Source organism: Sphaerodactylus townsendi, linkage group LG09 (assembly GCF_021028975.2).
Source record: "Sphaerodactylus townsendi isolate TG3544 linkage group LG09, MPM_Stown_v2.3, whole genome shotgun sequence".
In the NCBI taxonomy this organism is placed as follows: Eukaryota; Metazoa; Chordata; class Lepidosauria; order Squamata; family Sphaerodactylidae; genus Sphaerodactylus; species Sphaerodactylus townsendi.
The window spans coordinates 18,920,004-18,943,509 of NC_059433.1; the positions used below are offsets into that span (position 1 = coordinate 18,920,004).

Sequence of the window (23,506 nt, forward strand, 5' to 3'; positions counted from 1 at the left end):
TGCTACTGGTGCATTGGTGGTTGATCCCCCCCCCCTTCATATTCCTCTCCCCACCTGTTTGTTCTCTTCTGCTCTCCAAAGGCTAAAAACCGCAAGCACCTTTCCCCTCCCTCTCACTTCCCCGGTCCCATTACCTGTGCTCGGTGCTCTCCGACTGCAAACTGTATCATGGCAACGCCTGGATTATGGCTGTCATCAATCCTTTCCACGGTGCTAGAGTCTATTTTCAGATCGCCGCTGATTTCCGCACTCTGTATAAAGTCTTCGGTTTTTAAATCTTCTACCTTCTTCAGCTCTCCGTTGGCCAACTGAATGATCGACCCTTTCATGAAGTAAGGAGGCAGCGTCGGAGGAGCGGCTGCGGACGACAGAATGGACTGGACGAGGGGGAGGTGGATCTGCGCCTGCACCACGGCCGCCTGGTAAGCCGGGTGACTCGCCAGCGACTCAGCACCGAAATTCTCGTTTTTCGGAATGGCCGTGGTGACGAACGTGTGAGGCACTGCTGCCAGCTGGGGAGATGAAGTGGCGATGGCAGGCGGCACCCCTGATGAGTCGATGTCTGCACTGCCGACTGGTATTAACAGTGGCTGGGTACCAGGAATCATCAGATGTTGTGGCAGATTCCCAGGGTAGCCAAATGCTTGCTGTTGACTGCTCAGGTAGCCGATAACTGGTGGCTGAGTCCCAGTGTAGAACGCCGCAGTGGGCAATCCGACCGAGAGCGGCTCTGAGGCGCTGTGGGTGGTCTGGATGACAGTGTGAGGGGACAGTGTCGCGACCGCTTTGACCCCTTCCTGGCCCACAGTTTGCTGTGGAGATAGACCGTAGGATCGGTGGGCTGTTTTTCCTAAATGCAAATTTCCCTTTTCGTTGTGAGCTGAAGGAGGCGTTTCTCTGCTGGCAGCCTGATGGATCTCCATATCTGTCGTAGGTGTGCTGCTGTTGGGGATGACCATAAGAGAGGACCGGACATTGGAGGAATCCCGTGCGACGTAATCAGCAGGACCCGAGTGGACCACCACGTGTCTGGCCTCATAGTGATGAGATGGTTTATTGCCTGATTTGACGAGAGTCACGTCTGAGGACGGTGAGAGGCCATAGCGCCGGCTCTTCTCTATTTCACCGTTCAGTATTTCTTTCACTTGCATAGCCTGCAGCCTGCTGCTCTCAGACTTCTTGGTGGACTCCCTGGGAACGAAATGGCCCCCGGAATCTGCGTATTGCACCACCACCTGGGAGGAGGGGCCGAGGGTGAACGTGTGAGGAATCACTGTCTGGTGGGGGTGCAAATGGACCGGGATGGCCGGAGGAGAAACATTTCTGACGGCACTCTGAGGAGAGCTGGAAATGTGGACATATTGGTTTTGCTGGGTCGGTGGAGGAGACCCCGCTGTGATCAGTCCAGGTGTCCTGACTAGATGCTGCTCCACTTTGTGCCCTTGCTGGCTCATGCTGGCCAGCAAAGTGGAATAAGCCTCCAGCTGAGAGCGCTGGGATGGAGTGGTTGCAACGGCCGTGGCAGAGGACGCCGTGCCAGTTCCCGAATTGGCTGTAGGGGAGATCAACGGGGACGGGATGAATCCGGCGTATGGTCCGCTATAAGGGGGCCCAACAAACTGGAACTGTTGCAAGTGTGTGTACTGCACCGGGGATACAGGCGTCCCGGCCTGCGTGAGCGCAGGCGGGTACACTGTGGCGGCTGGAACAGACCTAGGTGGGGAATAATCTATTCCCGTAGATAGTGATTTGTGTAAACCTATTCCCTGTTGTGAACCAGCCTCCGCCGAACTCCCTCCAGGCCTGTTCCGTCCACCCTGGCTGCTTTGGCTGCTGGTCGTGCCCGAGAGCCATGTTAAACTATCTGCGCGGTGGTTTTCAGTGGCCAGGATTAGCGGCTTCACCTCAGAAGGCAGGCTAGTGGGGGGGATTTCTCGCTTCTTAGGTGGCAGGCATTCATTGCTTCTCTCTTGGTTGGATTTCATTTTTCACTGACCCCTGCCCTCCACTTCTGTGGCTTCACTGCCTGGCTGGTTCTGATTTCAGTCTGCTAAGCAGAAAGTCACATTTGGTTTCTGAAAGGGATCCAGAAACTTCATGAGGAATCATCTCCCTGTGAACACAATCCTCCACAAGTTGCTCTGGAACGAGAGGGGAAAGGGGACGGGGAGGAAAGAAAGCAATTAAAAAGTTAATCACTGGAATGACATTTCTTTGTTTCAGAGTTCCAAACTATGAGATCTACGGTAGCATGTAAAACGAACATGCGTTACTTTAATCAACATTATTTTAACCTCAATGAATTCCCAAAGGTTGTATGTATTTTAAAATATTGACACCCTATTCGTTCCAGAAGACTACCTATTAGGCTGCCACATATTTACTTGAGAACAATCCTACTGTACCACAGTATGACTCATATATTGCATTAGGTACTTGTGGAGAACACAGCTGTCATTACCTACTGCAGACTTTAATGATAAGTAGACAGGTTCCCAATTTACTGTAACTTCATATTGAGCCAAACATTATGGTAAAGACCAGAAGAATAAGTAAAACAAAACCCTGTAAAATTATAAAAAGAGTTTGCAATGTCTGAAAGAGTAATAGAAATAGAAATACTATGTTGGAACGACTGAGCCTGGCCTACCTCAAAATCATTCTGTTTTGCCTGAGTCAACAATATCTGTTTCTTTGAGTTACCAGTTAGGAACGCCTATCAAATACTCCACTTCTGACATTTCTTTACAGAGTCTGGGGCTCTAAATTAGCACATTTTCGACAGTGTGGCACCAATGGGTTTTGCTATCTGCTGTTCTGTTTCCAAATTTTCCTCCAGCTTCCTGCTTATCACGTTCTTTTTGCTCTTGTTTATCAATGTGCAACCCACACAGGCAACTATTAAAACACTCCTCTAAAAGGACTACAGGAGAAACCAACTCTTTTTGCGTGATAATCGGTGCAACTATAAAGTCCCCATGCATTTGCAAGTTGTAAGGAATAAAAACAACCACCTGCCAAATTATGGCCGACTATGCATATCCCAACTCTGAAATAAATGTAGGAAATTCCAGAGCAGGTAGCAGCGAAACCATGGAATTTTAACAAAATAGGGGAAATTCCCCTGACCAGTTTGAAAATGTCATCTAGTTTGGCAACCCACTCTCCGTCAGTCAGGATTTCTAATAGCATCACAGGAGGTGATACTTCTCTTTCTTACTCCCCCTCAACCATTTTGCCCTGCTCCCTGGCTCGGTGCCCACATAGAATGTTACCTTCTGATCTCTATAACCTATATCTGGCACACAGGTTAAACTCTACCTGCAGGGTTGAATTACAGACCACGATAATAACCCCCGTGTGCAGCTCCAACTATATCATGTTTCCTCGTCCCTTAGTAACTAATGAACTGAGAGCTGCAGCTGCCGCCTGATTTCTCTCTGAGGGAGAAGAGCATTTACAAATGACTGGAGTAATTTTGTAATCAGGAAACCAGGCTCGATGTATTTCAGAGGAGACGTTATTTTATAAGGTACAGCTTCATCAGACCTAAAGAGCAGCTGCCGATTGCAGGTCAGGACGTTCACAGTTATCCTGGCACCTGCTAGTCACAGGATGGCTGTGCTTTGATACCATGGTAGGCTTCAAGTGCAGGATTTTAGAACAAGATTGCCCAACTTCGTGTGTGTTGATATGACTACCTTTTGGTGACTTGTGTAGATACAGACAAACGGTGACACGGGGATCAGAACTCTAAAACGTGCTACAGCATCGTAATGGCTCTTTTGAAAACATCTCTCTTGATAGCATTGTAAGGTGGACAAGAAGTTTCAACATGCTCATCTTTTTAATTCAGAAAGTTCCCTCAGTATACCTTTTAGAGACCGCAAGGTTCACCGATACCTTCATAATCTAGTACAGCAATTCTCAACCAGGGTTCCGTGGTACCCTGGGGTTCCGTGAGCATGTCCCAGGGGTACCGCGGCAATGCTACCGGCCCCCCTCACTTTTGTGTCTCCCACCGGCACCAGCAAGGATATGGAGCTGGCCCAGGGGGCAGGGCCTGCTGCAAGGTCTGCAGCCACTTTCCACCCACCCCCGTGCTTCCCTTCACCCTGGGAGGGGAAGGTGGGGGGAGGATGGCAGGGGTACCATGAGATATGAAGAGTGAGGTCAAGGGTACCGTGACGTCAAAAAGGTTGGAAAACACTGATCTAGTATAAAAAAATTCTGACCCAATCATACCTAATATAAGAAGAGGAGAAGTTTGGATTTATACCTCCCTTTCTCTCCTGTAAGAAGACTCAAAGGGGTTTACAAACTCCTTTCTCGTCCTCTCCCCACAATAGATACCTTGTGAGGGAGGTGGGGCTGATAAGAGTTCTGAGAGAACTGTGACTAGCTCAAGGTCACCCAGCAGGCTTCATGCGTAAGAGCAGGGAAACAAATCAAGTTCACTGGATAAGAGTCTGCCACTCATGTAAAGAGTGGGAATCAAACCCGATTCTCCAGAATAGAGTTTGCCACACTTAAACATGACATCAAGCTGGAGAATGATTCCAAACAGAAAATATTGGAAGGGGGAAAGAGGTGGAACAATGGTGAAGTGCACAGAACATGCGAGCCTGGAGTTTGATTTCTGCAGGTTTATTTCAAACATTGACCTATCTTTATCCCATCTTGTTCATTAAAGAAATGTTTACAGCGCTTAAACAAAACAAAAGCAATATACAATCATCAACATAATGTAGAACCCAATAAAACATGTTTTGCAAAGGTTTAAAGTCAATCAATTGTACTGAAGATAGCAATAAAATATCAAGTAATCCCAATGCACGAAGTCAAAAATCCCAAGGCACAAAGCCAAAAAGTCTCAGGAGACACTGTCTACAATTCCCCACTAGCAAAGACCTTGACGGCTTCTTGGAAGGAGCCTTCAAAGGGTCCTCACGTGCATCCACCAGAAGGCCATTCTACAGGGTTACATAACAGAGAAAGACATGGTTCTAGTAGAAACCCACCTATTTCCAAACATGGTAGTCATCCAAGACAGAGCTTCAGGAAATGATGGGAGAGACAGGTTCCCCACTCTGCCATGGGAGCTCACTGGGTGATCTTGGGAAAGTCACCAATGCTCAGCCTAGCCTACCTCTTTCTAGAACTGCCATCCCATGCCTGGTCACTGGTGAGTTTGGTTGCCAGCTTCAGGATGGGAAATCCCTGGGGATTTGAGGGTGGAGACTGGGGAGGACAAAGGCCTCAGCAGGATATGATGTCATAGAGTCCACCCTCCAAAGAATCCAATTGGTCCACAGGAACTGATCTCTATAGTCTGGACATGAGCCGTAATTCCAGGAGGTCTCTAAGCCCTAGGTCAGTGGTGGCAAACCTATGGCACTCCAGATGTTCATGAACTACAATTCCCATCAGCCCCTGGCAGCATGGCCAATTCCCATCAGCCCCTGCCAGCAAATACCCAAGTGGCCATGCTGGCAGGGGCTGACAGGAATTGTAGTCCATGAGCATCTGGAGTGCCATAGGTTTGCCACCACGGCCCTACGTGAAGGCTGGCATCCTTGTCTCCTTCACAGGAAGGCTGGGAGGATAAAATGGAGAACAGAACATGGAAAAGGGTAGGGTGTAAATGAAGTAAATAACCTAAAACAGATACAGGAGAGGACAATCCCGTCAGGTTTCTTGGGTCCCAGACTGTTAACGGATTTAAATGCCAAGGCCAACATTTTGAATCCGCACTCAGAAAGAACTTGGCAGCCAGTGAAGTTGTTCCAATACTAGAAAAATATCTGATAATACCTGAGCCACCCTACTCAGAACTAGTTGCAGTTTCTGAATACTTTTTTTGTAGGCAGCCAAGCATCAAGTGTGCTGAAAGAGAAAACCAAGGGATTGAGAACTGTCAGCATAGGTGGCAGTCATGCAAACAGGAAAATGTCCAGGAATGAAGAACAACCTCCCGTAACTATGTATTTTTCTTCTCCTGTTTAAGGGTCTGGCTTATCATTTTAGCATATCACTGTCTGCTTGTCCTTTTCACTGAAATATTTCCTTCAACACGACAACAGGCCTTACTCTTTTAAAGTCTGTAGAAAGAGCACTTGAGGGAATCCTGAACTTGCTCAGAAGATAAAGTTTGGTACTTGGAAGGCAATGGCAAACTACCTCTATTTTGAACTTGCCTAGAAAGCCCTGGCTGAACTGGCCACATGTTGGCTGAAACACGATGGCATGTCATACAATACATAATTGCTGCTGCTGTTCAGCTGATGGAGGTTTTATTGGACTTCTCTTGCGCCCCTTCCGCACACGCAAAATAATGCATTTTCAAACCACTTCCACAACTGTTTGCAAGTGGATTTTGCTATTCCGCACAGCTTCAAAGAGCACTGAAAGCAGTTTGAAAGTGCATTATTCTGCATGTGCGGAATGAGCCTTGGTTTTATTAGAATTTCTTGTCTTTATGCAGTTGTTCTGTTTTGCATTGTATCTGTTATTGCTCTTTGTGGATTTCATCAATAAAAATGGGAATTCTTTAATTAGTACATAAATAAAGCCAGCCTTTCCAGAGCAGTAGATCAAATGAGAGCTGTCTGAAATACATAATCACCAATTTGTTGTAATTTCTCTTGCCAAATTATTCAAATTCAGCATGCTATCCTGCTCAATTCTTGTTATACTTTCTTCAGCTTTTGATTACAATTGTTTTTTCTCATTCCTGTCCTTTTTGCTTCCTGGTAGATGATCACAAATATCTCCTGCAGCAATGTACAATAGTGTGAATGGTATTAATCTCATGTAATAGTTCTGTGAAGTACACTTTGCTATCTTACAGACTGATCCAGCCTGAACCTATAAATAACTATATAAATCAGGGCTGACAAACACTCATAATGTTGTACTCTATGGCCGATTACCCACTGGTGCTGGGGCCAGAAGCACATCGGAGTGAAAAATCTTGTCCCAGCTCACTTCCTATTTAAAGCATGCCAAGAGAGGAGGAGGAGGAGTTTGGATTTATATCTCCCCTTTCTCTCCTGCAGGAGACTCAAAGGAGCTTCCAATCTCCTTGCCCTTCCCCCCTCACAACAAACACCCTGTGAGGTAGGTGGGGCTGAGAGAGCTCAGAAGAACTGTGACTAGCCCAAGGTCACCCAACTGGCATGTGTGGGAGTGTACAGGCTAATCTGAATTCCCCAGATAAGCCTCCACAGCTCAGGCGGCAGAGCTGGGAATCAAACCCGGTTTCTCCAGATTAGATACACGAGCTCTTAATCTCCTATGAGACTGCTGCTCCACTGCAGCCAACCCGATGGGGCAAGGGCAAAGATTTCTTGTCCTGATGCACTTCCTGTTGCCCTATGTGTGCTTCTCACTGTCCATGGTAAAAGCAAGAGAACTTCAGGCACAATTTTTCATGCTAGATCAGGGCAAGGGTGGGGAACAGGTTGTAGTGGGTAATCAGCTAGTGAATGGTATTTCAAGGATATTTATCTGAACATCGCAGGCAGATATTCTTTGCAAACATTTCAGACAGGGAATCTGGTAACTTGTTTATAAGATCACTTGGAATTAGGTGGCATTATGACTCCCATCCTGCACCTCCAACCAAATATGAAGCTTGGGGGTGGAGCCAACAGTATAAAGCTAGGACGGGCTCTGAGGTCAGTCAGAGCCCGGCCTCAGGCAGGGTTGGATCCAGTTCTAAGTTGCAATCTGGAGGCCTGCAGTTTAAAGCTGGACCTAAGTCTGGCTCAAGCCAGGATGAAATGGGCATTTGCTGCTCTGATCCCCATGTGGAGATCGGACATAGGGCCGGCCAGCTGGCACCACACCTGACCACCACATGGAGATGGGGCGGGGCAGCCCATCTGGCCCCAGTCTTAATCTCCACTGGAGATTGGGGTGGAGCCAGCCCTGTTTGCCAGCATTCAACTGCGGCCAACCCGATGGGGCAAGGTCAAAGTTGTGTGTGGGGGGGGGGGACGGGACGTGGTAACTAGGGTGAGTTCCAGGTGTTGTTTTAGGTCAGGACGACCTGATACCATGCCGCCCTCCTCCAATTTATCCATTAAGAGATACTTAAATCCCAAAGACTCTTTAGCAAACATATAGTTTTTGTTTGGTGCAAGGATGGAGCAAGGAGGAGGTTCTATAATTGTGGTGCCACTAATAAGTGCCACTAATAAGAAGGCCTTCTCTTGCGTTACCGCTCTTTATACTCACACTGGTGGATAGATAGCAGGCGAAGGCTTTCACAGCCGGAATCACTAGGGTGTTGTGTGGTTTCTGGGCAGTATGGCTGTGTTCTAGCAGCATTCTCTTCTGACGTTTCACCTGCATCTGTGGCTGGCATCTCCTCTGAAGATGCCAGCCACAGATGCAGGCGAAACGTCAAAAGAAAATACTACTAGAACACAGCCATACAGCCCAGAAACCACACAACACCCCAAGATAGCAGGGCTTATCAGAAGGTTCCTCATGTTCAGGTCAGCTCATACAGCAGAATGCAGTCTTAATGTTTTCATAGGCATGGAGAACCAATTATTATTGCCTCCTCAGCTGACATTTAATTTCTTGTAAGTCAGCCAAGGGGAAGCAGAAGAGCACATTTGTATTTTTGGTATCATCATTAACAGGACTAGCCCATTCAGTTTTGGCTCGCATTTGATATCTTGATTGGCTTCAGCTAAAAATACCAATCACTGTGTTACATTTGTGTAATCACTGTTCGTGAACTTTAGACCACCCTGGCATCTAACTTTGGCACATTACACAAGATGCTTTCCTGTCTTGTCTTGCTAAACGCAGGCAACAGGGTTGAACAATTTTACGATTTTACTTATGCACTGTTCATGGCACGCTGACATGAATATTCTGAAGACTGAGAGAAATTAAACAATATATGTTTAACTGCTCAATATTATGGGGCATTATAGATCCCAATTCATTATGTTTGATATCACAGCTGCCAGTTCTATAACTGGTTGTTGGCCTTTCATCACAATTCGAGCCTCACCCAGAGGCCTAAGAAGTTGTAACGTATCGGCGTAGTGTTCATGCGGATCCAAGCAGGGCTGCCTTCTGAATCTGACCGATGTAGATTTTGACGATTTGAAGACGTTTCAAGTGCTGCCTTAGTGGTTTCAGAATGGCACCCAGGGTGCCAATTACCACTGGGACGACCTCCGCTGGTTTGTGCCACAGTCACTGTAACTTGATTTTCAAATCGTGGTATTCAGTGACCTTCTCAAGTTCTTTTTCAACGACCCTGCTGTCACCAGGTACTGCTGTGTTGATGGTGGTCATTTTCTTGTCAATCATTGTGATGTCTGGGGTATTATGTGCCCACACTTTGTCCATTTGGATTCGGAAGTCCTACAAGATACTGACCTTCTCATTTTCCATGACTTTCTCTGGACAGTATTCCCACCAGTTTTTAGCTGTCCTAATGTTGTAATCCCTGCATAAATTCCAGTGGATCATCTTGGCCACTGAGTTGTGCCTCTATTTGTACTCAGTCTGGGCCAGGGGTCTGCAACCTGCGGTTCTCCAGATGTTCATGGACTACAAATCCCACCAGCCCCAATTGGCCATGCTGGCAGGGGCTGATGGGATTTGTAGTCCATGAACATCTGGAGAGCCGCAGGTTGTAGAGCCCTGATCTGGGCGATCTTTCAGCAACAGCTCCACATGACCTACCGCTTCGTTAGCTCCCTTGCAGAATCGGTACTTTGCATCATCAGATGGTTTTTCGATTCTGGCCTTGATCGAATTTGATCTAATGGCTTGCTCTTGAACAGCTAAAATCAGGGATTTAGTTTCCTTTTTTCAGAGTTCCAGTAGTTACCCAGAGCCAAGTCTTTTCGTTGTCTACCTTGTCTCTGATCTTCTCCAGGAATTGGCTGTGCAGTGCTTTGTTGTGCCAGCTTTCAGTCCTTGTTTTAATCACATTTTTTTCTGCACTCCTGCTTGGTTTTCTGGGTTTTCAGTAAATTTCTGTTCACTTCAATCAATGCTATTTGACTTCTACTCTGTCTTTTGAAGAAATCACAGAAGGCTTTGGTACAGAGGATTACATTGTTCCTTCTTACAGACCAATTCTGCTCTTAGGTTAGACTTGCATGAAGACAGCATGGGCATACATTGCCCTACAAGGCCCCACCGTTGGTTGGAGGGGAACCTCCTGGCAATCTCCGGCCTAAGGGATATTTGGCTGGCTTCAGCAAGAACCACAGCTTTCATGGCCTTGGCTCTGGCCTGGTGGAACAAACAGCCTGCTGATGTCAGGGCCCTGCGGGAATTATGTCAACTCCGCAGGGCCTGCAAGACATGGCTGTTCCACCAGGCCTTTTCCAACTAGCCAGCTGGATTGTCTGAATTGTGACTGCATCTTTTCAGTCTCTGGGGGGAGGGGGAGGAGGGAAGGATGGATGGTGAATTTATGTCATCAATTGTTATCACTACAGCGTTTATTTTAAATTATTTATTTTTAAATTATTAATTGGTTAATTTTTAATGTGGATTTATATTTTAATATGTCTGGATTGTTTGAATTATGTTGTAAGCCGCCCAGAGCCCTTCGGGAATAGGGCAGGATCTAAATCCAAAAATGAATGAATGAATGAATGAATGAATGAATGAATGAATGAATGAATGAATGAATGAATGAATGAATGAATGAATGAAAGGCTCATTCCGCACATGCAGAATAATGCACTTTCAAACTGCTTTCAGTGCTCTTTGAAGCTGTGCGGAATAGCAGAATCCACTTGCAAACAGTTGTGAAAGTGGTTTGAAAACCTGGCCCTGGCGTGTCTTGAGGAAGGGCCAAAGAAAGAAAGAAAGAAAGAAAGAAAGAAAGAAAGAAAAAAAGAAAGAAAGAAAGAAAGAAAGAAAGCTCCCTAATGAAGGAATGAATGAATGAATGAATGAATGAATGAAAGGCTCATTCCGCACATGCAGAATAATGCACTTTCAAACTGCTTTCAGTGCTCTTTGAAGCTGTGCGGAATAGCAGAATCCACTTGCAAACAGTTGTGAAAGTGGTTTGAAAACACATTATTTTGCGTGTGCGGAAGGGGCCAAAGAAAGAAAGAAAGAAAGAAAGAAAGAAAGAAAGAAAGAAAGAAAGAAAGAAAGAAAGAAAGAAAGAAAGAAAGAAAGAAAGAAAGAAAGAAAGAAAGAAAGAAAGAAAGAACGAACGAACGAACGAACGAACGAACGAACGAACGAACATGCCCTTATAATGGTGCGGAATTCAAATTTCTTGTCCTGGTTAAGGCATCCACTGATCAAGTCCATTTCTACAAAATAGTGGCTGATGAAGAGACATGTACAGAAAACTCCTGTGTGGATGCTCAGTGGTATATGTGCATGTTCTGACATTCGCCACAGCTCTGAAAACAAACCAGAGAATCCTCACAATCTGGATGGAGCCCAAAGTAAACTGAAGATATAATTCACTGGCTAGAGTAGAACTGTATTCAATGCCTGCATAATGCAGAAGGCATTATTAAAACAGATTTTGAGAAACGCCTAGTCAGTTCTGTATTAACAGTCTCGTACGTAAGCCGCCCAGTGAAGTTCAGGTCAATAAACAGTTACATCCTTCAATCAAGAATAGCACAACTTTGTTCTGGCTTGGCACATCAAAAATGAAACACTGGCCATAGTCCTCTTTAGGTAAACAAAAATCCATCTTTTATAATATTTAATAATCCTTCCCCAACTTGACTAAATATTCAAGAATACTTCCCAAACAGAAAAAAAACCCACCCCTTTAATGTCAATAATATGCTGGCCACTGAAGAATCTTTTTGCTTTAGTCAAGAATACAGAACATGAGGGATTTTTTTTTTTGGGGGGGGGGGGGAAGAAGAGACTGAAACAGCCAACGTGGGAATATGGAACACTGTGTCACTAAAATTAAATGTTACTATCAAGACTGCATGTTATATGAGTCACTCTCACCCAGAAAACGCTTAGTGATAACATTTAACGCATGAAGGTGTTATGAAACACATGACTCAAAATGCTGAGCCTGAGAGCAGAGTGGCTGGAACTAAGGTTACATTTAGGAAATTTGGGTGCAAGCCTTTCCTCTGGCCTAAACCATTTTCTCTTGGGATGAAGTATGAAAGTTTCTGGGACTGAGACGAGCTTCAGGCACACTCAGAATTCCCACAGACCTAAAGCCCTCCCCACAGACCTAAAGACTGGGATCAGCTCCATGTATGCCATGGAGATATAGACCAGCCCCATTTAATGAATCTGAGGTAAACACCTGTATATGTAAGAGATCTATGCATGCGTTAGAGCTCCTGGATAATAAGGTTGAGAACTTCTTGAAACCAATTCATGGATTGGATCCAGCCAACTTTTTCTCTGACCTTCCTTATTGCAACCGCTGTCCTCCGTGACTTCTGACAATGCACATCACACCTGCCCCACACACACCCTTTTTGGTAGTCAAAGGAAACCTCCCTTTTTTACCAGTGGAAAAGCGAGTTGGATCCAACCCGATCTGTCTGGGAGGGAACAAAATCTAAAATATGTGGAACAGGCCTCAAAGTCCTTATGGAGGGCACCACTCGAATCTGCGGCCCTTTCCGCACGGCGGAAAGGGCACCTCTCCGCCGGCAGAAATTATGCCGGTGAGGGGAGCGGGCTGTTCACATGGGAGAGTGCGAGCAGCTCCGGCAGAGGCCGGTGCAGAAGAGGCGGCTCCGCACAAAGCCGCCTCTTCTGCATCCCCCCCCACTCACCTCGTCCTCCAGCATCCGTCTGGAGGGCTGCAGGGACCTGCCCATGCTGCTCTCTGACCTCCGGGGGGGACGGGACGGATGGGAAAGCGGCGTCTTTGGCGCAGTGCTGTTCACACTGCGCCAATGGGAAGGCAGGGCTTTCCAAAAACCTCCCTCGGGAAGGGAGGTGGAAAGCGGCGCCTTCGCACCACTCGGGGCTGCACAGGACAGCGCTGCTGCGTTGCAGCACTGCCTGTGCAAACAGCTCCCCAGGGACTGGTGTTTTTCCGTTGTTTTTGGCCCCGTGCGGAAAGGGCCTGTGATTCCTAAAGTTTTCTAAAAAAAATGGCTGTTAGTTCAATATACCTCACAGAAAGTCTTTGGCTGTTGTGGGTTTTCCAGACTGTGTGGTCATCAGTGGCGTATCTAAGCCAGGGCACATTTGGCACATGGCCTGGGTGCCACTTAAAGATGGGACCCATCCCTGCCTGCCAGCCACAGCTGCACCATTTGTGCACCTCGCCTCACTCCACCTGCTGTCTGGTCCCTCAGTGCCACTCAACCACTGGCAGCGCTACACCTGCCCCATGCATAGCTGAGCTCTGGGAAGAGGCTTCCACCTCCCTGAGCCAGCAACAAGGGGCACGGCTGGCCAGCAGGAGGACCAACCTCTGGGCCACATATCCGAGGGGTGTGCCAATGCTAATTTCCTAACATTTTCACTTGTAACGTTTTGCTTGCATCTGTGGCTGGTATCTTCAGAGGCATGTCACAGTAGGATGCGTTTCTCTCCCTGGCACAATGTGGAGTGTTTTGTGTAGCTGCGCATTGGTTCTGTCCACCTCTGTGGTGGGAGGGAGGTTTGCATGTGTCTGGGCAGAGTTCATTTGCAGTTGCATTTGTGTGTGTGTGTGTGTGTGTGTGTGTGTGTGTGTGTGTGTGTGTGTATCCTAGTGGTCTGAATGTGTGTGACTCATATCAGAAATCATAGTGAGCTAAAGCAGAGGGGGGAGGAGCTCTTCTTTCTTGAAGGAACAGCCATTTGGGAGCTACTTTTAGACACCAGGGACAAATGAATGTCTATCTGCCAGCAGCTATTTTCAGCTGAATAGCAGACAATCGCTACAGCCATATCCTATGGAGCATGAGAAACACAGCGTGGATTTGCGGAGCATTAGGCAAGTCTGTTGCCAGATCTCCTGGAGCTCTCAGTAGCCAAGTCATTCCACCCACCCTTGCTTGTGCTTCATTTGTTAATCAGGTGTTTACTCATTCAGTACTCGTTGAACAAAAGAGAGAAAGACTTTTGCATACCACCACTGTCTGCTAGCCAGTGCAGTGCACAAACAAGGAGGATGTCGATCGACCATTCCCCAAATGAATTCCAAAATATGAAGCTGGAAAGTATAAACTCAGGCACCTTTTAACAGGAAAAGTTTGGCAAGTGGATTTGTTTGACCATCTCCTCCTCCTCCTCATAACCTGCTAAGTGCAATAGTTCTGCTTTAGAAATTAAACACAGATTGACAGAAAAGAGGCATCTCTCTTCACACTGAGGAAGCCAGGAGAGGGGATTGTGCTACCCAACTTTTATGCTACGGTAGGCAAGCATCTGAGACACAGCAGTTGTGTTCATGTTGAATTTTACAAGAAGCTCTGTTACTGATTATAAAACACAGCACCACGTGGATGCAAAAAAGTAATATGCCAAAGAAAATGGGGGGAGGGGTGTGGGAGAAAGACCCCCAACGTTCTGAGCATTTAAAAAAAATAATAGCTCTGAGTTTTGAGTCAACATTTATTAGATGGGACCACAAGGACAAGCTCAGTTTGAAGTGTGGGGTCATGGCTGGTTCCAGTGAAACTTTCAGCAAAAACCCTTACAATGCCTGCCCAAGGTCCCTTCCGCACATGCAGAATAATGCACCTTCATTCCACTTTCACAATTGTTTGAAAGTGGATTTTGCTATTCCGCACAGTAAAATCCAGCTGCAAAGTGCATTGAAAGTGGATTGAAAATGCATTATTCTGCATGTGTGGAAGGGGCACCAGTGTGACTCCCTCTTCTCTCATCCCCAGATTGAGTGTCTGTGCAATCGGCCGCTACTGCCATTAGGTGGTCAAGCTCCACCCCGCCCGGGCCCCACTCCACTAACAGCCAGGAGCTACAGTCCCCGGGAGGGAACTGAGATGAGCGGCACCATGAATCCCATTTGCTGACAATCCCGTGGTGGCGAACCTTTGGCACTCCAGATGTTACGGACTACAATTCCCATCAGCCCCTTCCAGCATGGCCAATGGGGCTGATGGGAATTGTAGTCCATAACATCCGGAGTGCCAAAGGTTCGCCACCACAGACCTAGAAGGACGTTGAACCACATGAATGATCAGAGAGGAACAGCTAAGACAGCTATCAGTGCCAACAATAATTCTGGGTGGGTAAGGAGATGCTGCCAGTCAGGGAAATTAGCAGGTAGAAGGGCAAAAGTGAGCAGGCAAAAATTCCAGTGCCTGTCTCAAAGAGGGATGAGTGACCATTCAGGGTGAGCAGGCAATAGCGACCAAATTCTGATATACGCTCTAGTTTTTCATTCCAACACAATTTCTAACATATTGTCGAAGGCTTTCACGGCTGGACTCAACTGGTTGTTGTGGGCTTTCCGGGCTGTGCGGCCGTGGTCTGGTAGATCTTGCTCCTAACATTTCGCCTGCATCTGTGGCTGGCATCTTCAGTGTGTAACACACTTCTCTCTGTGATACACCTCTGAAGATGCCAGCCACACAGGTGAAATGTTAGATACAAGATCTACCAGACCACAGCCACACAGCCCGGAAAGCCCACAACAACCAACAATTTCTAACAAGCCCTTAATCCCCAACTGTTCAGAAGTTCCGGTTTGCGGACTTCTAACCATTTGATGAAATAACAAAACTCAGTTTTGGCACATAATTTTTAGGCATAATCTTGTTCATACAATGTTTCACAGAAAAGCAAGGGGGCCAATTTGCTCGGCTTAACATAACTCATATAGGACACATGTGCTTTATTCATTACTCTATAACCTAAGAAGACAGAACAACTACTAAGTCTCGTATTACAGCTGATGCATTTACTGCACGGGAAAGGCCAAGCAGTTTGTCTGCTTGAGGATATGGAATAACTGAGACAAATATAAACCTTGATGCCTTGTCTACATTTTGGTGAGAGAAAGGAGAGTAATTCAAAACACCTTCCTGCTCTGATTGAACATCCATTCTTTGTTTATTTTATTAAATTTCTATCCCGCCCTCCCTGACCGGCATCAGGCTCTGGGTGGCACACAAACATATTTAAAACAGTTCATTAATACATTAAAATTCACTAGCCCAGATTTCATTAAAATTCATTAAACACCTTAATCCTTAAAAACCCCAAGATGGCAACATTATCCAAGCCTATAAAACTCTGCCAGCCCAACTCGCAAGTGAACTTCATTAGAACTGCCCAAGTATGGATGAGGTAAAGGGAGGGACATGTCAAAGCACCATAGTGCTTGCTGTAGGGAGGCCGGCAGATGATGGTTAGGGCATACATGAGTGGCCTCAACCAAATGCCCCGTGGAACCTCTCTGTCTTACAGGCCCTGTGGAAGTGTTTAAAATACCACAGAGCCCTGGTATCAGCTGACCGAGAGACCGAAAAAGCCCTGGTTCTGGTCAAGGCCAATCGCACATTCTTGGGGCCAGAGACTACCAGGAGGTTTTATTGGAGAAACAGAGCTGTGCAGATATGATAACCCCGGACCGCTCAGGGCCTTAAAGATTATAACGAAAACCTTGAACCTGATTCGGAATTCCACTGACAACCAGTGCAGCTGCTGACACACAGATGTTATATGCCCGTGGTGGCGAACCTTTGGAACTCCAGATGTTATGGACTACAATTCCCATCAGCCATGGGAATTGTAGTCCATAACATCTGGAGTGCCAAAGGTTCGCCACCACTAGAAGAAGCAAGCCTTTATTGGCATAGACAGCAGTACAACAATAATAAAAACAGATTAAAAAACATATACAATTCAGGATATACATGTTAGGACGAAGGAAATCTACTGGCATTTAGTAATTTCCAGGAGAAAGTCTGCCACTATCATACAGAGAGAAGGATCAGGGTTGTCCAACAAGTAGTGTAATCTAAATAGATCGGGGAGATCGGGAACCACTGTTCGCCACCACTGTTATATGCTCTCTCATCGAAGCACTGGTGAGGAGTCTAGCTGCTGCATTCTTGACCAATATACGTTTCCAAGTCAGTCTCAGAGGCAGGACTGTGTACAGCGAATTGCAGTAGACTAGCCTGGAGGGGAATGTCACATCGATCACTGTGGCTAAGTCCGGGAGGGATAGGTAGGGGGCCAACTGCCTAGCCTGACGGAGATGGTAAAAAGCGATCCTCGCCGTATTGGTGACCTGGGCCTCTTGGAAGAGGGAGGATCCAGAGTCACAGATGTGGCCGGATGTCATGCTGCATCACAAAAAATTTGGCAGCCAGAAGCCCTCTACTGGACCACCCTGACCCAGCCACAGGACCTCCGTCTTCAATGGATTTAAGTTCAATCTGCCCTTTTCTACCCAACCAGGCACAGCCTCCAGACACTGCATCAAATTATCTGGGGTGGTGACTGGCTAATTCTTTCATTCTTCCTAACACTGTTAGATGTTGTCTACTGGGCAAGCACATCTACATTTAATGAGGATGTTTTGTGTATACCCTTGGTATTCACATTAGCGTACACACTGAATTAAAATGAAAACTTCCTTGTTAATTAAAGGCTATTTAAATTCAAGCAACAGAACCTCAAATCTAATAAGGCCCTTTTTCTGGTCACTGGTTTATTGTGGCACAAACAGACATAGTCACAGCCAACTCATGATGACCCCAGTAGGGGGCTTTCAAGGCAAGTGAGAAGCAGAGGTGGTTTGTCATTGCCTTCCTCTGCAGAACCTTCCTTTGATGGTCAACCTTCCAAGTACTGGCCCGCTTAGCTGCCAAAGATCTGGCGAGATCAGGCTATCCCATACTGCCTTCCATTCAGAAATCTAGTTTGATGTGATTTTTGATGGATCACCTTAATTTAGCCTGCAACTAGTCTGGCTCCAATCCAGTGGTGGGATCCAAAAATTTTAGTAACAGGTTCCCATGGTGGTGGGATTCAAACTGTGGCGTAGCACCAATGGGTCTGGGTGGGGCACAACAGGGGCGTGGCCGGGCATTCCGGGGGCGGGGCATTCCTGGGCGGAGCTGTGGCAAGGACGCAGCCGCTGCGCCGGTCCTTGGGTGGGAAACAAATGCACGCAGGCGCAGGCTGCCACGCACGCCAGTGCACCTCCTGCTAGACTGCTTCAAGTTCTGCGCGCTACTGCTGAGAGGAGGGGCGTAACTAAGGCAAAATCCAGTGGCAAAATCACCAATTAGTAACCCCCTCTCGGCACACACAAATAATTAGTAACCTACTCTTGGGAACCTGTGAGAACCTGCTGTATCCCACCTCTGCTCCAATCCCATGATGCAAATTGGGTGCTTTCAAAAGAGTCCAGAAAGAACTTAACCCAACTAGATTCCCAAGAATACCAATTGAAATAAAAGTAACCCCTCCCTTCCCCTTCCTTAACAACAGCAGTTTACTCAGAGTTGTTCTTCAATGGGCTAGAGGAGGTAGGTATAGAGAAACGTAGCCTATGTGTATAACGCCAAAGTGGGGAACGAACGAAGCAGCGGTCAGATTCACAAAAGCTTATGCTGAAGTAACATTTCATTTTTGGAGTGCCTCAGGCTTTCATGAAATGTGGTCGGATGCTACCCGGATGCGGATGGGAAGCCCTTTTCCACGGCAGAAGTCCACTCGGCAGATGTTGTCTTTCAAATTTATAACACAGGTTTCCCCATACGTGAGTGACATCTGTCTGCTAAGAGTTGCAGTCACTGGGAACACACAGTCAGATGATGAATACGGGAGGGAGCTTTTGAACAATATGTTGATTGGATCAGAAATGCTTTTGGGTAACCTCCACTAGAGGGCAGTAGTACTCGAACTGGACCAAAGAGAAGGGGGGGGGGGGGAGTCCTGAGTAACAACTCCCAGGAAATTTTAAAACTGCAACGTAATCCTCCCTCCCTTCATCCTTGTTTTTTATTTTACTGCAGATATTCGCCTTCTGGCTACGTAAGCAGGGTGGTAGATCGTGCTTGTAAAATCGCCAGTAGAAGAGGACAATGCACAAAGTCCGTCCGAATCAAGGAAAGCCACACAAAGCTAGTTTTCCTTCTTTTCCATCCTATGACATTGTGGGGGAGGGAAAAACTTTGCAGTCAGGGAGGAAGAAGACAGTTGAGATTAAACTGTGCAATTAGCCATTCATCAGGGACAAGCAGTAATTCCTGCCAGGTGCGTTGCTGGGTTAGGCCGCTTGGTTTTCCCGGTGATATACAGATACACTTATCACGGTGCGTGGAAACAATTTCTTGCGGGCCACGTGTTTTTAATTTAACTTTTCTGAAAGCTTTTTCATGAACCACCTTCAGAAGTACAGCCCCCCCCCCCCCCCCCGCAAATACAGTGCTCTCGAGTTATATTTCATAGCATGCGGCAAACTGACTTGATAAAACCATCTGTTGACGTTCAAGTAAATTTTTCTGTCATACAGTTCCGTCTGAAACAATGGATCCCGTGAAGGGCTACATTACTCCAATTTTCTCCTCCTCCTCACTCATGTCAGCACAGGGTTACCATGTTCAGAGCGTACATCAGTTCTTCAACAGTAATAGTACAGTTCTTTTTTTTTTAATTGTCAGCTGAGTTTTTAGTTATGTGAATAAACTGCAAACTAACTGCAATATAATATTTTTTTCTACCCCTGAGGAAAGTCCAGGGAGGAATGAAACATCTGTTTGGGTGGGGGAAATCTCTGAACAGCAGTATTCAGGAATCTGTCTTTCTGCTCATGAAATATTTCCAGTAAAATCTAGGGCAGAGGTGTCCAACTCTGGTGCTTGAGATGTTCATGGACTACAATTCCCATCAGCCCCTGCTGGCATGGCCAATAGACACCCCTGATCTAGGCAGATTTTGAATTCTGATGTAACTGCACACGGATTCCTCTACAGAGTGCTGCCTGTACAGTTCTCTGTAGTCCATGAACATCTGAAGTACCAGAGTTGGACACCCTTGATCTAGGCAGTTTTTGAATTCTGATGTAACAGCACTACAGAGTGCTGACTGTATAGTTCTCTGCCTGGAAAACTGAGGCAATTCTCCATATCATGGTTGCCAGATGTTTACTCTTGGTGGACAAGTGAAGAAAAAAAACAGAGAAAGAAGTTATTACCTACAGATCATAGACTTATAAGGCAAGTATTATTATTCTGCACATATACGAATTCGAAAGCATAGAGCTATAATAAGCTTAAGGTTTCAGAAGCGGCATGCCCACAGAACTTGTGAAACTTTGTGGTTGTAGGAGCTGCCAAGATTACAGACAGACTCGATGGCCCAGATCTCAGTGAGCAGCACACTCACATATTTCTACAGGATACAGTTGTAGACATGCGTGACCCCACATATTTCCATACACAGGGACACATTCCCACTTGGCAATTCTGAACAGCACAATGTTATGGAGAAGCACAGCCACGTTCAAAGGAATTATCGCCAGGAAGCTGACGGTGACTCAGAAGATAAGTTCTATCACACTCCATATCCTTAGTTTTTGTTTCCTTTCCCCCCAGCCTTTATTAGATGCTATCATGGGCCCCTTCCGCACATGCAGAATAATGCACTTTCAATTCACTTTCAATGCACTTTGCAGCTGGATTTTACTGTGCGGAATAGCAGAATCCACTTGCAAACAATGGTGAAAGTGGATTGAATGTGCATTATTCTGCATGAGCGGAAGGGGCCATGCACACCTACGTTCAAAGTTCATGTGCAGAAAAGGAGTTCAGCATATTTTAGGGCCTTCTCTAAGCCCCCTGCGGACACTTCCTGTATTTGTATGTGGACTGCAAGATGACAATGAAAACAGACAACACCAGAGATCAGTTCAGTAGCAAACAGCAATGAATGCTGAATTAAAATCCATCTTCTTCCGCACATGGATGCAGAGGCAGCAAATATACAAGGTGAATGGGAAGCACTATTGTAGAGCAAGCAAGTACGTGTTGCTAGGTTTCCTCATGCTCCATGTCAGATGTCATCGAGATGACTGTCAGTCAATACACTACTATTCATAGCTGCACAGTAATAAAATGCCAGAAAAATGCTTACATGCATTTCAGGCGCTATAGTTTTAACCTTTCAGGATATATCTCTGAATTGTCTTATTATGTTATTAAAGAACTTGATTTAACACACACGGATTAATCCTTTGATGGACCAATTCGACTGAGAGCAACAAATAGACCTTTCCCCCCCCTACAAAGAGAACTTCAACATGCTCATTAACGTCAGGTTTAAAAAAGAAAAATGGAGCTCAGTGTAAGCAAACAGTACATATTTCAGCCTCTCTGTCAATTCCCTAAAAACACCTGCGTTATATGAAAGCTGAAATGTACCTGCAGGTATACCTAGGCTGCTGTCTGACAAAAGAGTTTAAGCGGCTCTGAATTTCTGCCAGATCAGTCGTTTCTTAAAAAGCTCAGCTCAAAGGTAAGCAGGCTACAAGTTTAATTTTTGCAAATGGAGAGTGACGTCCCCCACCTCCCTTGCCCCCCCCACCCCGCCTGTAGTGGCGGGCTACCCAACTGTGCGTAAACACTGATCAGAACAGAAACACGGCTTTCAAGATGGACTCGGCATATTTTTAGGCGCTCACGTCATCTCTTGCCAGAGTTAATTTGATAAAATACTCTGCTCTTCCAATGTGCCATCAGAAAATGGAAGGCTGAAAATGTATTAGCAAAGAGCTAGTCCTGAGCTATAATGAGTGCTTTACATTAGTATAAAAGCAAGATGATCTGTTTCCTGGGAAACAGCTAAAGGCCCGCTTGGTATACACTGGTAAATCTTCTGGGATCAGAACTGCAAGTTTCTTCTAGCAAATACTCCCAACATATTACTTATTCAGGACCATTTTCCAGAAATACTGTTATTCCGGTTGCCATTATATAGGTAATACAAGGTACAGATTAATGAACACGCTCATGACTTCTTGACTGCTGTCGAAGAAGCATATATATATATTGGCTGTTGTTGGTTTTCCGGGTTGTGTGGCCGTGGTCTAGCAGATTTTGTTCCTAATATTTTGCCTGCATCTGTGCCTGCATCTGTGGCTGGCATCTTCAGAGGTATATCTTCAGAGATACACCTCTGAAGATGCCAGATGCAGGTGAAACGTTAGGAACAAGATCTACCAGACCACGACCACTCAGCCCGGAGAACCCACCACAACCATTTGAGTCCAGCAGTGAAAGCCTTCAACAATACATACATACATACATACATACATACATACATACATGCATACATACATGCATACATACATACATGCATGCATGCATACATACATACATACATATATATACACATATACACACACACACACACACACACACACACTAATTGCATCCATCTTTGAGGATGCCCAGCCCATGAGTTCTGTAAAGATCTGAACCAATATCATGAGATAGGAATAGATTTCAAAGGTGATCGATTCTAGTGGCTTTCCTAGTGCTTTAAATTCCAGGGGCAATAAAAAATTAAATGCACACCTGGTATGGGTCCTGATAGCAGTGCATGAACATACAGGTGTTTCAGCGGGACACACTATTCTGCAGGATTCGCAATGCATACAGTAAAGAACAGGTGCTTAAGCAAAGCACACTGTCAACAGTGTTCATGCATCCAACTCTTCACTTTAAAGCACCTTTTGTAATTGCATACACCCCAACTGGACCTATCCCCACCCACTAGCTCTCTTGAACACCTGCTCAGTAGCAGTACCCTAGATTTACATGAATCTCTCAATACCCATGAACAACGTGAGAAAATATTTTGCCTCCCACCTCAGTATATCTATGTTTTACTGCAACAGTCCTAAAACTGTTTATGTGGTCAATGGGAGCCCAACCCTAAGTACTGTTGCAGCACAGAGCTAGGCGAACTCCACTATATATGGAAGTAGCAGCTAACCTGCTCCACACACACACACACACACACACACACACACACACACACACACACACACACACACACACACCCCACTCACTGTGCTGTGAATTTAGGGCATACTTCAGAATGCAAATGCATAGGATTCAGCTGTAAATCAAATAAATGTGACCAAAACAAGAAAAGAGAAAATCCCCTAAACTGCAAATAAGCTGTATCCTTTGAAATTCAACACAGCTACTATACACAAGAAAACACATTCATGTTATGCAAGTCATCAGTCCAATAATTTAAAATCAAACGTTTTCTTTTTTAAAGTCTTAACCTCATTTTCTCTGCAAAGTACAACGTCCCACTAACAAACGGTAAAGAGTCGCAAAGAATTATCAGCAGTTTGCCAACCTCAAACGACCTTGACAGGTGGAATACTCTGGCGGAGAACACACTCTTCTCTTTCTCTATTAATAAAGTGTAAGTGTGAACAGCATCTGCATGTATGTGTGAGAGAGCATTTGTTTGCAAGGAGCATAAATTACACGAGTTACGACGAGCTTCGTAGCAATCATCCCTCGCAGCTATGACAAAATTCTCTGGAAGAAACAAG

At 45.8% G+C, this 23,506-nt stretch overlaps 1 protein-coding gene across 8 annotated transcripts in view; it reads right to left on the minus strand.

The window, feature by feature from the left end:
* The window catches only part of ATXN1 (ataxin 1), a 287,821-nt gene that overhangs the window by 15,916 nt on the left and 248,399 nt on the right, over positions 1-23,506 (minus strand). For all 8 annotated transcript variants that reach the window (XM_048507790.1, XM_048507791.1, XM_048507794.1 and 5 more), the window contains one exon: positions 135-2,141. In XM_048507790.1, coding sequence (XP_048363747.1) covers positions 135-1,985 — 1,851 coding nt within the window. In that variant the 5' untranslated portion in view covers positions 1,986-2,141. The remainder of the gene's footprint in view (positions 1-134; positions 2,142-23,506) is intronic.